The sequence below is a fragment of the Notechis scutatus genome, chromosome 2 (genome assembly GCF_049901735.1).
Source record: "Notechis scutatus isolate UNSWTSFEM ecotype Mainland chromosome 2, rNotScu1.2, whole genome shotgun sequence".
Classification (NCBI taxonomy): Eukaryota; Metazoa; Chordata; class Lepidosauria; order Squamata; family Elapidae; genus Notechis; species Notechis scutatus.
Window position 1 is genome coordinate 170524574 of NC_142010.1, and position 13289 is coordinate 170537862.

General features: G+C 40.3%; 1 protein-coding gene across 1 annotated transcript in view; it reads left to right on the top strand.

The window, feature by feature from the left end:
- Positions 1-654: 654 nt before the first annotated feature.
- B4GALT1 (beta-1,4-galactosyltransferase 1) overlaps positions 655-13289 on the top strand; it is a 44607-nt gene continuing 31972 nt past the window's right edge. Inside the window, exon 1 of the mRNA XM_026672896.2 lies at positions 655-1034. Within this exon, the coding sequence (XP_026528681.1) occupies positions 800-1034 (235 nt within the window). The 5' untranslated portion in view covers positions 655-799. The remainder of the gene's footprint in view (positions 1035-13289) is intronic.

A 13289-nucleotide genomic window follows, 5' to 3' on the forward strand; every position in this document is an offset into this window, starting at 1 on the left:
AACAACTTGCCTCCAGAAATTGTGAATGCTCCAACACTGGAAGTTTTAAAGAAGATGTTGGATAACCATTTGTCTGAAGTGGTGTAGGGGTTCCTGCCTAGGCAGGGGGTTGGAGTAGAAGACCTCCAAGGTCCCTTCCAACTTTGTTGTTCTGTTCTGTTCTCTTCTAATTTTCTCTTCTAATTTTCTATTCCTATTTTATTCTCCCAGGGAGCTTCTGCCTTTATTACTCAGAAGAAAGTCCCATCGAGTTCATGGTGGCTTCTCCAATAGCTTACACTATCCATAAAGGCAGAATGTGGTTTGTTGGGCTACAAGTGGTCGTAAAGCAGGCGTGTCTACACCTAGCTAATATGATTTGTTGGGTCAAATCCCAAATGAAGCACGTTTTGGCTCGCTTTGATGAAACAACAAACTTTTAATCCACCCGGTTGTAGACCAAACTCTCTTTCGTTCCGGCGAACCACCAGTTGATGCTGCAGGAGCCACGAACGTCGACGACGCGCCCTTCGTCTCAGGCTCGGCGGGGTTGAGCGGGACTCGACTTGGTGCAACCTTCGCCCCGGGAGGAGGGGCCCCAAACAGTAGCAGCTGGAGAGGAGGAGGAGGAGGAGGAGCCTCAGCCTGACATTACGACTTTCCTCCTTCCCGGGCGAGTTAGTTGCAAGCAGTTGGCAGGCGAGCGGCCGAGCGCTTGTTCAGCGGTTTCGCTGCCGCTCCGGCCTGCTGCTGCTCCTCCCAGGGCGCAGCCATGAGGCGACCCCGCGTGCCCGACTCGGCGCAGTAAAGTTCGCTCAGGATGGAGCTGCCCGGCTCTTCGCTGCAGAAGGCTTGCCGCCTGCTTGTGGTCTTCTGTGCCCTCCACCTCTCGGCTGTGCTCTTCTACTACCTGAGGGGCAACACGGTCGGTCACAGTCGGAGCCCGGAGCCGCCGCCTCGCAGCCAAACCTTCGGCCGTCGGGAGTCGGAGACCCTCCTCCCGCCCAATATCTCCAAGCCCGTCGCGGATTGCCCCGACCCTTCCCCTTTGCTGCGTAAGTGCGGAGCGCCGCGGGCTCTCCTTGGCGCGCCCAGCTTCTCTCCCACCCCGGCTTTCGCTTCACCCTGCGGTTTCCTCGCAGTTTCCTCCTTGAACCCATTGCCCCGTCGTGCCTCGTTGCTTCAGTCCCCACTTTTCTTCCTCCACCCTTTCCTGTTCCTGCCTCTTTCGGGCCCTGCCTGCCTCCCTCCTCTCGAAAAGCCGCTCGCTCGCTCTGTCCTTCGGGGTCTTCCTTGCCGCTCGAGCCCCATTCCGCTGGGGAAGCGCCGCGGCCGAGCGCGGAGCAGAGAAGTTTCTCGCACGGCCCGGAGCGCGTTGCCTTCCCGCCTTCAAGCTAAAAGTTCGCTTTGCAGATTGGCAGACTTCGTGAGAAGGAGAAGGAGAACTGCCCGACTCGACTTGGTCCATTCCTCTTTGCTCCGATGTCTATTTTACCGAGAGCAGCGCTCCCTAAAGTCGAAACGGAGCTTATTTCCGAGTAGCTGTGAACTCTTTATTATGCCCAGTTATTCAGGAGGAAATCTGTCTGAGTTCAGGGATAAAGAGGATGAGGGGGTGAATTCTGAGCCAACAGCGCATATATAAATGATGTGGACAGAACCTGTTTTTCCTGTTGCTTCCTCTTCCTGCTCAGTTAATTCCTCCTATCTTCCAGAGTTAACTTTGTTTATAGTAGTAGATTGCCCTGATGGAAAAAATTATGTCCTGCCTTTCTTGCAAATGATGATGAATCATGTATGCCACGTTGCTGAAGGTGGAGGAACTTTTCCTCCAACTCCCCAGCTAAGGTTGATTTGTTCTGCTGGATATGAGTTGCAACTGGACCCTCTGGGTCTTACCTAAGGGCAGCTTTCTTTGGCAAGTGCGTCCAAACTGATCTAAAGTATCAGGTTGGGTCAGATGAGGGCTCTTGCCCCTGTTCTTTTGGAGTGGTTTTGCCTCAGCTCTGGTGAATTCGTAGGTCGTGCTCGCCAACTTTGTGGATACAATGCAGATCCCTGCCCTCCATATGATAATGGATTGGCTCCATTTTGTTCTTGATAGCTTTATTTTTTTTTTAATTTCCATTTTATTCGATTGTACTATTAGAAATGTTTTTTTTTAATTTGCAATTCAAAATTAATTGTAAATAAAAAAAAATGCTTAAAAATTATTTGGCACCATTATCCCAGGGGATTCTCACTCCCTTTAGCTAAAGGTACATTTCCTTCTGTTTGGTTTTACAAATGGTCTTTTTTAAAAGAACCCAGTTTCAAAGAAAAGTTTGTGAATGGGAATTTTGGGGAAGAAAGCTCTAACTTTCTATTATTATTACCTTTATTGTCAGAGTAGAACATGTGTACAATGAGATTAGCTGAGCCTCCCTTCATGCACCCCCCAACACAAGTTTTAAAAGTAACTATAGTTTTGTAGAGGTCTAACCATGTCACAACATTTGTATGAGCTACAATATTGAATTCATTTTCTATTAATAAAACAATTTCTGTACAATCCCCATTAAACCATACTTTCTCAGATTCCTTTAAAACCTAGGTTTGTTCCATATCATGGAAGCATTTAGCTGTTTCTTTTTATTAAAACATATTTTATCCCAGTTAAAACATAGTTTGGGAAAGATGGTGTTAAACAACAGTGAGAGACTGTAAAAAATATTGCAAACTGCATTGGAGATTACATCAGGCCAGAATTGCATGTCTCTTAACAGAGTGTTAGTGATTCCCTTAAGAAATAAGCTTCAAAACTGTCATGCTGAGGGAGGGGGAGAAAAGCATATATTTTTTTTGGTAAAGAAAATAATGGGTTTTAATATTTTATTACAGAAGAAGTCAGATATCTGAGCTTTGTTTGGCAGTTTTGTGCATCTTTTCATAATAGATTATCAGAAGGGAAAAAGAATACCTTTGGGAGCACCGTAAGCCCACCACCACCACCGCGCCCCAAAATCCGCTGCAGCGGGCGCAGGGGCCGAGAAGAGGCGAGCCTCGGGCGGGCGGGCGGGTGGCGGGCGGTCCGGAGAGGCGCCTTGCGGCCACAAAGCTCCAGGGGTGATTCCGGATAAGGACCCCCTTGGGTGTTTTGGGAAATGCTTCGGCAAGTATATCTGCAACAAGAAATGAGAGACTCTTGGAGGATACATCTGGAGGGCACCAGGTTGGGTAAAGTTTGAAACCTAGGATAGCTTTGAAGTAGAAATCAGTTTTGTATGTTGAAGATAATGAAAGCCACTCCCAATAAATGATTTTACTAAATCACAGAATAACAGAGTTGGAAGGGACCTTAGAGGCCATCTAGCCCAATCCCCTGTTCAAGCAGGAGACCCTATACCATTGCAGACAAATAGCTGTCCAGGTTCTTTTTAAAAGCCTCCAATGATGAAGCACTCACCATTTCTGAAGGCAAATTGTTCCATTGGTTTATTGTTCTCACTGACAGGAAATTTCTCCTGAGTTCTAGGTTGCTTCTCTCCTTGGTTAGTCTCCAACCATTGCTTCTTGCCTTGCTTTCTGCTGCTTTACGTGCAATAGGTTGACATCCTCTTCTTTGTGCACCCCTTCAAATATTGGAACGCTGCTATCATGTCGCCCCAGTCCTTCTTTTCACTAGACTAGACATATCTTCTTCCTGCAGCCGTTCTGTATATATATTTTAGCCTCCAACTTCCTAATCATCCTTGTTGCTCTTCTCTGCACTCTTCCCAGAGTTGTAACATCTTTTTAATATGGTGGTGACAAAAACTCGATGCAGTATTCAAAGTGTATTTCAAGTATATCCAAGTATCCTGTAGTATATTTCCCTTTTCTTTTTGCTTATATGAGATAAGCATATCAGAGAGAAAAAAGAAACCTTTTACAAAGAGAACTTCTGTATCTCATACTAAAGTGCTCTGACTTGTTCATTTGATTGCTTTGAAATATTGATAGCATATCTCACAACTGTGAGGCACTCTGAATTGAATGTCATACAGTATTAAATGCCCAGAGCAGTGGAACAGCAGTGTTTCATTTACAGGCAGCTTATGCTGCATTGCTTTATTTACAAAGCTATGCCCTAGTTTTTCATTCTGGCATTTTGGGTAAATAACTAAAAACTTAACAATATTAATATACAATATTACAGTTCAACCTGCATCCTTAACAGAATGTTGCATTTAGAGTGTCAATTTATGAAGAATTATTGCATGAGTTGGGTATGTCTAGTCTTATTGAAGAGAAAGATTAGGGGTGGCATGATAGTCTTCCAATATCTAAGAGGCTGCCACAAAGAAGAGAGAGTCAACCTATTCCTCAAATAATCTGAAGGCAGGACAAGAAGTAATGAAGGGAAACTTGTCAAAGAGAGTTCCAACCTAAGAACTAAGGAGAAATTTCCTGACAGCGAGAATCAAGGGGAATGGCTTGTCTTCAGAAGTTGTGGGTAGTCCACCACTGGAGGTTTTAACAAAAGATTGGACAGCTATTGGTCTGACATGGTACAGAGCAGGGGTCTCCAACCTTGGCAACTTTAAGCCTGGAGGACTTCAATTTCCAGAATTCCCCAGCCAGCTTTGCTCCAGGCTTAAAGTTGCCAAGGTTGGAGACCCCTGGTATAAAGCCTCCTGCTTGAGCAGGAAGTTAGATTAGAAGACCTCCAAGGTCCTTCCAACTGTTATTCTGTTATTCTATCGCTATTTCTCAGAACAGAAAAAGGAGACTTAGACTACATCTTGACATTCTGTTAGTCTGTCTTCTAGAACGTTATCTTTTTTTGCTGTTCTCCAGATGCTTTGGATTCTCATTAGCGATTAACGGGAAGGCATTGTAGCTAATGTAATTAAAAGTATATGAAGGAGACCAGGTTGCCTGATCCTGCTCTATTCCACCCCTTTCCATTTTCTTTCTCCGTACAAGTACAGTCTTACCTCACCATGTGCCCTCTTGGTGTGTGAATTTCAAGTTTTGTCATTCTCAGCAAAGCAAATGCAAGTTGATGTTGAAGTCCAGCTATCTGGAGGCCACCAAAGCTACCCAAATATTGGGATTCTGTTGAGCTTGATGATAGCCCACTCTCTCTTAGTAGTCCAGTCTTTGAGTTTGATCTTGTTCTTTAAAAAAAAAATATCCTGCTTCTTCCCCACTCACCCATCTGTAATCCATTTACTCTAATAAACAAGACCATAATTAGCAGCTCCTTTTCCCCATGTAGAACAAATATTACAATGAATGCCTGAAGTTTTTCTTCCCAAAATAGGAATAGGATTATAGGAAATTAGTTATTTTGTAAAAAAAAAAAAAAAGTCCTTTGACTAATACTTTGTTACAGCTATGCTTCTCTTCTCTTCTCTTCTCTTCTCTTCTCTTCTCTTGACAGACAGATACTATAATGAAACTTTCATGATTCTGAACTGCATATATGTTAGTTGATGATGGAAATTTTAGAGAAGTCAGAATTTAAACTTATCAAGGGGACTGGGAAGTCTGCTGTAAGCAAGTTTTAAAGCCGAATAGGGTTTGTCCTAATTGGAAGCTCTGATTTTAAAGTTTATATATGTCAAAAGTTTCAGTACTATGTTTGCTTAAACAACCCAATCCAGCTGTTTGTTATAAGTGAGGCAAATATAACATGGTCAAATGATAGTATTTAGAATCAGAGTCTGAATCTGTTATTCAGATTGTATGGCAATATACTTTGGTAAGATTGAGTACTTGGTGGGTCAAAAATTGATAAATTGATCAGAAAAATATTAAGAATTATTTAGAACAAGAAACTTCACTTTGCATATTGTCTTGATATCCAGTCAGAAATTAATCTCAGTTCTCAGGAAAAAGCATAAACATTGGAGTCTTACCACACAACCACGTACCATAAGCCTAAAGCTTTACTAAAAGTAGGGGGAATCCCACTTGATAATTATCTAGAAAATTTAATTATTCTGAAATTAGAGGGTGCAGAATTACATTAATCCTTCAGAGGTTTACTTTGAATAGACACAGATAGAATTGTGTTGTTACTTATTAGCAGGATTAATGGTTAGCAAACTTGTTTTTGTAAGTTTAACACTATATTTGTGAAGCAATTGAATTACCATTTTTTAAAATATTAACACATCGAAAAGATTTAGCAATGTTAGTTAAGGCATCTACAAATGTGGTTAGTTATTTCTTAAATGCTTTTCTTCTTTTGCTATTGTGTAAGGTCTACATATAGTTTCGCTGTTATCAAAAGAAATTAGAACACAAATAAAGCAAACTGTGGCTGGTTTAAATGCCCAGAGACCAAGGAGACAATTGTCTCCATACCTTGAACCACCTGCCTTTCTGACAGGCTTCCTTGGTCAGCTGAGTGACCTGTGGAAATGCTGAGCAGTGAAGCTTCAATATGGAGACCCATTATACTTCACCGTGTCTGATTTTTCAAAGCACTGAAACACTGTCACTGGGAAGGAGATAACGACATTTTTAACAATTTCCTAAACCCCCATGATGAATCTATGCAGGGAGGTTGTTACCTAGGGTCAATGCTAGAGAAAGTTAGGAGCACTTCCCGGATCCTGCGAGATGACACTGTTTAATTGATAGGATCCAGAGGTACCCATGCTGTCTGATCGTACCGGGTATGCTAAAGAAATTGGAAATTGGCAGTTCTTCATATACCAATCCTATGCCGTGAAAGGCTTTTAGGGTGATAGCCAGCACCTTGAAAATTGCACTTGGAAATCTCTTGTCATTCTCACTTTTATTTTAAATTTTTCAAAAGTAGTTTGTATGTATTTTTGCCTTCCCTTGCAGCAAACATATTCATTGATATGGCTGCCTTCTTGATTTGGACTTGTGATGTTTTAGCAGCAAATGTTTATTAAGATGGCAACAATTATTTTGTGTGTTGCACAAAATTATGCTACTAGAGGGTTTTGGAAGAGAGATAATCTGCGACAAATATGTAGTATGCAAAGAGCTTAGCTTCCAACCAGATATCCATGTATACATGGAATGTTGTAGTCTATCAAGTCAGATGACTGCAGGAATAAATCCCTCAAATGTTTCTTGGCAACAATTTGACAACACTTTACCAACTTTCACTACAGTATGTTTCTCAAGTTTCCACCATATGGTTTTTTTTAAACTCTTGGCTTCAGATCTTGGAAAGCAACAGAGAATTCTGGTTGGTAATGAAGCCGTGAGCATTTGATTCCAAATGGCAGCATATTTTTAAGAAGGAACTATAGAAGCTGCTGAATATGTATCTCTTGAGGACATCAGAATGCCTCCTAAATAAATTAACGTGCCTGCTTTTTAGCAATAGCAATGGCACTTGGGCTTATATATCACTTTATAGTGCTTTACAGCCTCTCTAAGCAGTTTACAGAGTCAGCATATTTCCCCCAGCAATCTGAGTCCTCATTTTACCCACCTCCGAAGGATGGAAGGCTGAGTCAACCTTGAGCTTGGTGAGATTTGAACTGCCAAATTGCAGTCTTTTAAATTTCCTGTCTTTATACCTTCCAGCTGATTTCCTGTCTTTATACCTTCCAGCTTTCCATTGACCAAAAGTCGATGCCACTATGTATGTAATATTGGAAGAATTAGCCATTCTAATGCAGGACGATGAATATGAATTAAAGATATTACTAAAACCTGGTGGAATGAAACCTGGTAGTGAAATACTAAGATTGATAGGCATAATTTATTCAAAAGTAATAGACTTGATGAAAGAGCATAAGGAATAGGAATTCTGTATGAAATAAGTGCATATATACCTGTAGAGACTCGGGAATTTGAACATACATCTGCAGGTAGAACATCTTGTTAAAAATTTTAAAAAAGATTTAAAAATGAGAATCCAGGTCCTTTTGTGGCATTGTGCTGTTGTCTACCAGGCCACATCAAAAATCTGGATAAAGTTTGTTGGACCAGATTTCGGGGAGGAGAGGCCTAAAAATAATGCAAGATTTCAACATCTCAGGCATATATATATATATGTTGGATGTCCAACTTAACCAAGACTTCAGAATCCCTAAAAATTCTTATTGACTGCTTCTCTTTCAAGAAGGTTAAAATCGAGACAATGGGATCAGTTCTCCTAATCCTAGTCCATCGGAATGGGCTGGGGCCCGGGGGCCTTGGACCCAACCAACTTGGGTTTCAAGGTTTTATTGAAAGTGAAATAGAAGCATAGTCATACATGGAATATTTTTTTCTTCAGAAGCATTCAACTTAATCAGTCTACCTGCATAGTCCTAACATCACCCAAAAAAAGAAGGACTGGCTTGGCAATGTTATTAGTAAGACAAAGACAAAGGGAAGATGGCAGCAAGGTTACAAGTGATGGGGAGACAGCAGAGATCATCAGTTCCTGTTTTGCTTTGATCTCCCTGCTCCTAAGGAGAATTGTCTTCCAATGGACCTAAGCAGAACAGCTGACAAAAAGAGGGAGTAACATGTCAAGTCATGCTGAACTAACTCAGTCTCCATTTTTTACACAATGGCCATTATTTCACCCATGATATCCCTGAATAAAGCATTTAATGAAGCGACCTATGAGAGCCTCGTAGCGAAGAGGGCAAAATATAGCCTGGATTGTGCTACCGTTAGATGGATACAGAACTGGTTATGCTGTCATACCCAAAGAGGGCTTATCAGTGCCTCCAAATCAATCTGGAAGGAAGTGAGAGGTGACATACTACAGGCTCTGTCCTAGGCTGTGGACTGTCCAAAATATTTATCAGTGACTTGGAAAAGGGCTTGGAAAATATTACTAAATTTGCAGGCAGCACAAAGATTTAGAAAGGGAACAATTCTGTGTTCAACAGACCATGTCTATAGTATTGCGTTCAGTTTTAGGAAACACTTTGCAAGCTGGAATCTGACCAGAGGAGAGCAGTCAAGATGATAAAGGATCTGGCAGGAAAAAGAAAAATATGAGAAGTGGTTAGAGGTGCCGGTTCTGTTTAACTTGGACGGGAGAAGACTGCAAGGAGATTATAGCTATTTAAAAAGTAGAAGACAAGGCAGACTTGTTCCAAATTGTTCCACAACTAAGACATGGGTGTCTATTTCAGTTGTATGTCAGGAAAATGTCTTAATGATAAGAACTGCTCTACAAAGGAATAGGAGACTTCTTCCTCAGGAGATTGTGGACACTTTGCTGGAGATATTTCTGTATAAGCTCAGTGATTATCTGTTGGGATGGCTGCTGCCATAGTGGATTCCTGCAACAGGTGGGATGGTGGTGTTGGATTAGTTAAATAAACTCTGAATGCTTGCCTTTATTTTATTTATCATTACTTCCCTTGCCATGTTTGCCTTTTATTTATGTTTCTCTAGCTTTTAAAATCTTTTTTTTTTAAATCACATATGAGGAAAATGCTAGTTTGCTTGAGCAGAGTGTTTTTTTCAAACTTGGCAACTTTAAGAAATGTGGATCTCCACCTGCTGCTTGGACAATTCTGGGAGTTGAAATCCATGCAGCTTAAAGTTGCCAAGTTTGAAAAACACTGCTCCAGCAGCTACTTGTAAAGTGATATCTCTTGTTTGTATTAAGTTGCCTTATCGTAAGAGGGGCAACATATACATTTCATAAATTACGTTATACTGTCAAGTTAAGACTCTTCTTGGGCAAATAGTATAAAAAAGAAACAAGTAGAAAAATGGATCCTAATCCTGTGACATAAAGCCAGAGAAGTCAGATGAACAAGGGGCTGTGAATCAGCTTCCCTAAAAAATGTGATATTTGGGCTCTTTAGCGTTGAAAGAAGGTGAATGATAGGAGATATGATTAAGGTGTACAAAACTCACATGATGTGAATAAAGTGGATAAGGAAAAACTATTTTACCCATCCCAAAATATTACAAATAGAGTCTGGTCATTCCCTAACTGGGATATGACATAGGCTTCTTCCCTCAGCCTTTCCCCAACATATCCAGAAGATGCCAGTTTGTGGAAGGTTGTGCTGTGTAAACCTTTCTCTTACTATTGTTATGCTGGATTCTATATAGTAACAGTTTGTAATTCAAGTTCGCTAGAACATTTATACTTGAGAAAACATCTGATGGAATTCAAAGACTTCAGGTCTTTGAATTCTTATCTGTGATAATAATTTTGAAAATTGAGGTCCCGGAACTTAAACCTGTTGTAACTAGCAATTTCTGTGGAAGAATTCAGACAATCATATCTTCACTTAATGAGCCATGATGGTGAGTGAGCCTTCGGATTACATTTTGTACCATCTTCATTCCTATTTTGTAAGCCCACCAGGAATTTTCCATTAAAATATGACTTTCTTGGAAAATGTGGGTCATGGCTTCAGAATTTGCCACGGTGGATTGTCTGTCTGCCTTTCTGTTATGTTTATATATTATTGGTCTTAGATGACATCTAGTAATGAATACCATAAAAATAAAAATGTGGTAAGAAATAAAAGCAAAGCATGTTTGGAAAAAAAATAAAAATAATTTCAATTGTTTAGCTGTTTTAGATGAAAATGTTGCTCATGTCTTTCATCCTTTTGATTTTTTGAATTATAGTCCACCTACATCATTCCTGTCCATTAGCCTCATTGACTGTGACTGATGGGAACTGTAGCCCAACTCATCTAGACAGAACTATATTACGTGCTTATTCACTTGATTTTCTGGAGGAACTGCATGTGTCACAAGACGAAAAAGCAGAAAAAAGCTTTGCATGGATGTCAGCATTTATCTGACGAAATATTGCTTGGGTAGTATTTACACTTCTTCATTTGGAAATGCAAAACAGGAAGAGAGTTTATTTGGTGGAGGGAAGAGGACTGTAGGAGAAAATGTTCTTTTATTACGAGGAAAATGAGGTTGGAATCTATTCTATTACCCTTAATCAAGCAGGCTAAGTAACTTTTATGATAAATTGAACAGAAGCAGTGGTCAACATTAGAAGAGTGACAAACACTACCAGAAAAATTAAGCAACTATCTTGAATTATTCAAAGCAATTTTTCATTTTCTGTTTTCTCTATTTGGCAAAAGTTCACTCTTTAGAATTATTCCAGGTGGGGTTTTTTGGTAGGTTATTTTGGAATAAACACATTTGAGTAACATAACCTTTTAATGGGGATCAAGTAGTCTCTGTTCTGGAAAATGACTTGCTTAATCACACTGATGTGATCGTTTTATAGCAAAAGTGAAGTCTGTAGGGTGAACTTCAGGGAGAAAAAAAATCTTAGCCATTTTCTAGCCAAGTACAGGAGTACTTATGAGAACTTGGAGCACACTTTTGTTAGATCAACGTCAGATAATATTTTACTTGGCTAAGAGTAAGAGGACACTAAGAGTATATAAAAGTGATTCAGACATTTTTACTTCAGATTTGAAAGTTGTTGGAGTCTTCAGTTTTGCATCTATTCTTTTCACATTTAAAATTTTTGATACCTTTGCCATGAGTGGTTGGGATATGTAAGACTAGCAAGTTTAATTTAAAAACTGAGAGTTATTCATTTCCTGCAGCAAATTGGGGTAGTAACTATGAATAAGGGAAGAATAATCACACATGGAAGTTCCTAGTTATTTTGTTCCTTGTTGATTGCTAGAGCTCCATGATATAAATCTTGTAGTGCACATTTTAATTCCTCAGCCATTGATTAGAGTGACTAATAATGTAGCAAGTATATTAAAGTAGAATTGATTAAAGCAAATTTTGTTCTTGGCTCAAAGTCATTTTTAATTTAAAAAAACATTGACCACATAATGACCAGGAAGCCAGTTTGATGACCAGTTTCATTCTTTTTGGGAATCATTAGACTTATAAAACCAATTATTACTCTGTGATGTTCAAATCGACTGGGAATTCATGGGCCACCCCAAAGGTGCTCTTTCACGAGGCAACTGGACTTTTTTCCTTTTTCTTTGAAGATGCTTTGCTTCTTATCCAAGAAGCTTCCTCAGCTCTGACTGCATAGTGGGAATGGAAGGATTTATATTCCTTGAAACAGCTGGTCATTTGCATTAGAGATTTATTTGTGTCCTCAGGATCTCAATAAGTACCTCATAAGTAATTGTAGGAGCCAATGAAAGTTAAAGGAAACTGCTAGCTTTTTCCACAACCTCTCAAATGAAGGATCAAATCAAATGCTGCTTTCAGATCTGTGAAAATAGGATGAAGAGCACCTCTAGGAGCATACTGGGTACAGTGGTAATGCAAAGTGATACATTGATCAGCAAAAGGAAAACCCGTTCTAAAACTGGTTTGCTTCATTGCTAAAAAAATTGTTGGACTGTCTCATCAGTAAGTGTATAAAAATGCTTAGCATATAAAGTGAAAGTATGCATAGTAAGCTTACAGGGTGGTAGTTGCCTGGATTTGTTTTTACAGCATTACTCTGTAATAGAAAATTGAGCAGAATATGACAGGGAATCTGCTATTATACTGGAAGATCCAAGTTTCTAAAGATGGGGAGAGAAGGGTGTAATGAATTAGGAGAATCAGCCGTATGACAGCTTGAGCTTGAAGAAGCAGATTCTTGACTTCTCTTTCAGTGGTAGTAGGAGTTTGTGTCAGATTACTCTAGATCAACTTTGAGTTGTAAAGAGGGAGGGAAGGAGGGAGAGAGAGAAAGAGAGAGAGAGAGAGCATGAGTTCTAGTTCTTCCTTGGACACAAGGCCAGATGGGTGACCTTTGGTCAGTCATTTTTTCTCATTCCTAGGAAGGAGTCAATGGTAAATCACTTCTGAAAAACCTTGCTAAGAAAACTGGAGAGACTTGTCCAGGTAGACTCTGAGGATTGACACAGTTGAATGGGGGGGAGGGGGGGGGGGGAACCAACAGCTAGATACAATTCTTGGTCTGGTCACCATAGCCAATTTTACACAGCCCTTTGCTGATAAGGCTGCTCAAATTGGCTAGAATCTTTGACTTTAGCTTAGTTATTCCCAAACCTGAGAAAAGTTGGGTGGAGGCTGGGCTGGAGATTATAGGAATTGTAGTCTCAACCATTTGGAGAATAATATTTGTAGAAGACAAATAAGAATGTTCCTAGAGTTTGAAGCAATCTCTATGAATCACAATTTCTATACTGTGTGCTGTTCTTGATGACAAGGCAGTGACTAAGGCAGAGGTGATGCAGTAAGTATTGCCTTCTTTGATTGGGCCACCCTACTAAGTATCTGCTTTGTGGTGTTTGCTTGAATGAGCAGCTCATATCCCACACGAGAATCTGGCACAATCTGAAGCTGATTAGAAGGAGGCATAGGAAAAGCAAAGAACCATGCAAACGTGTGGGTATGCACATGGGTAGGTAATCTTC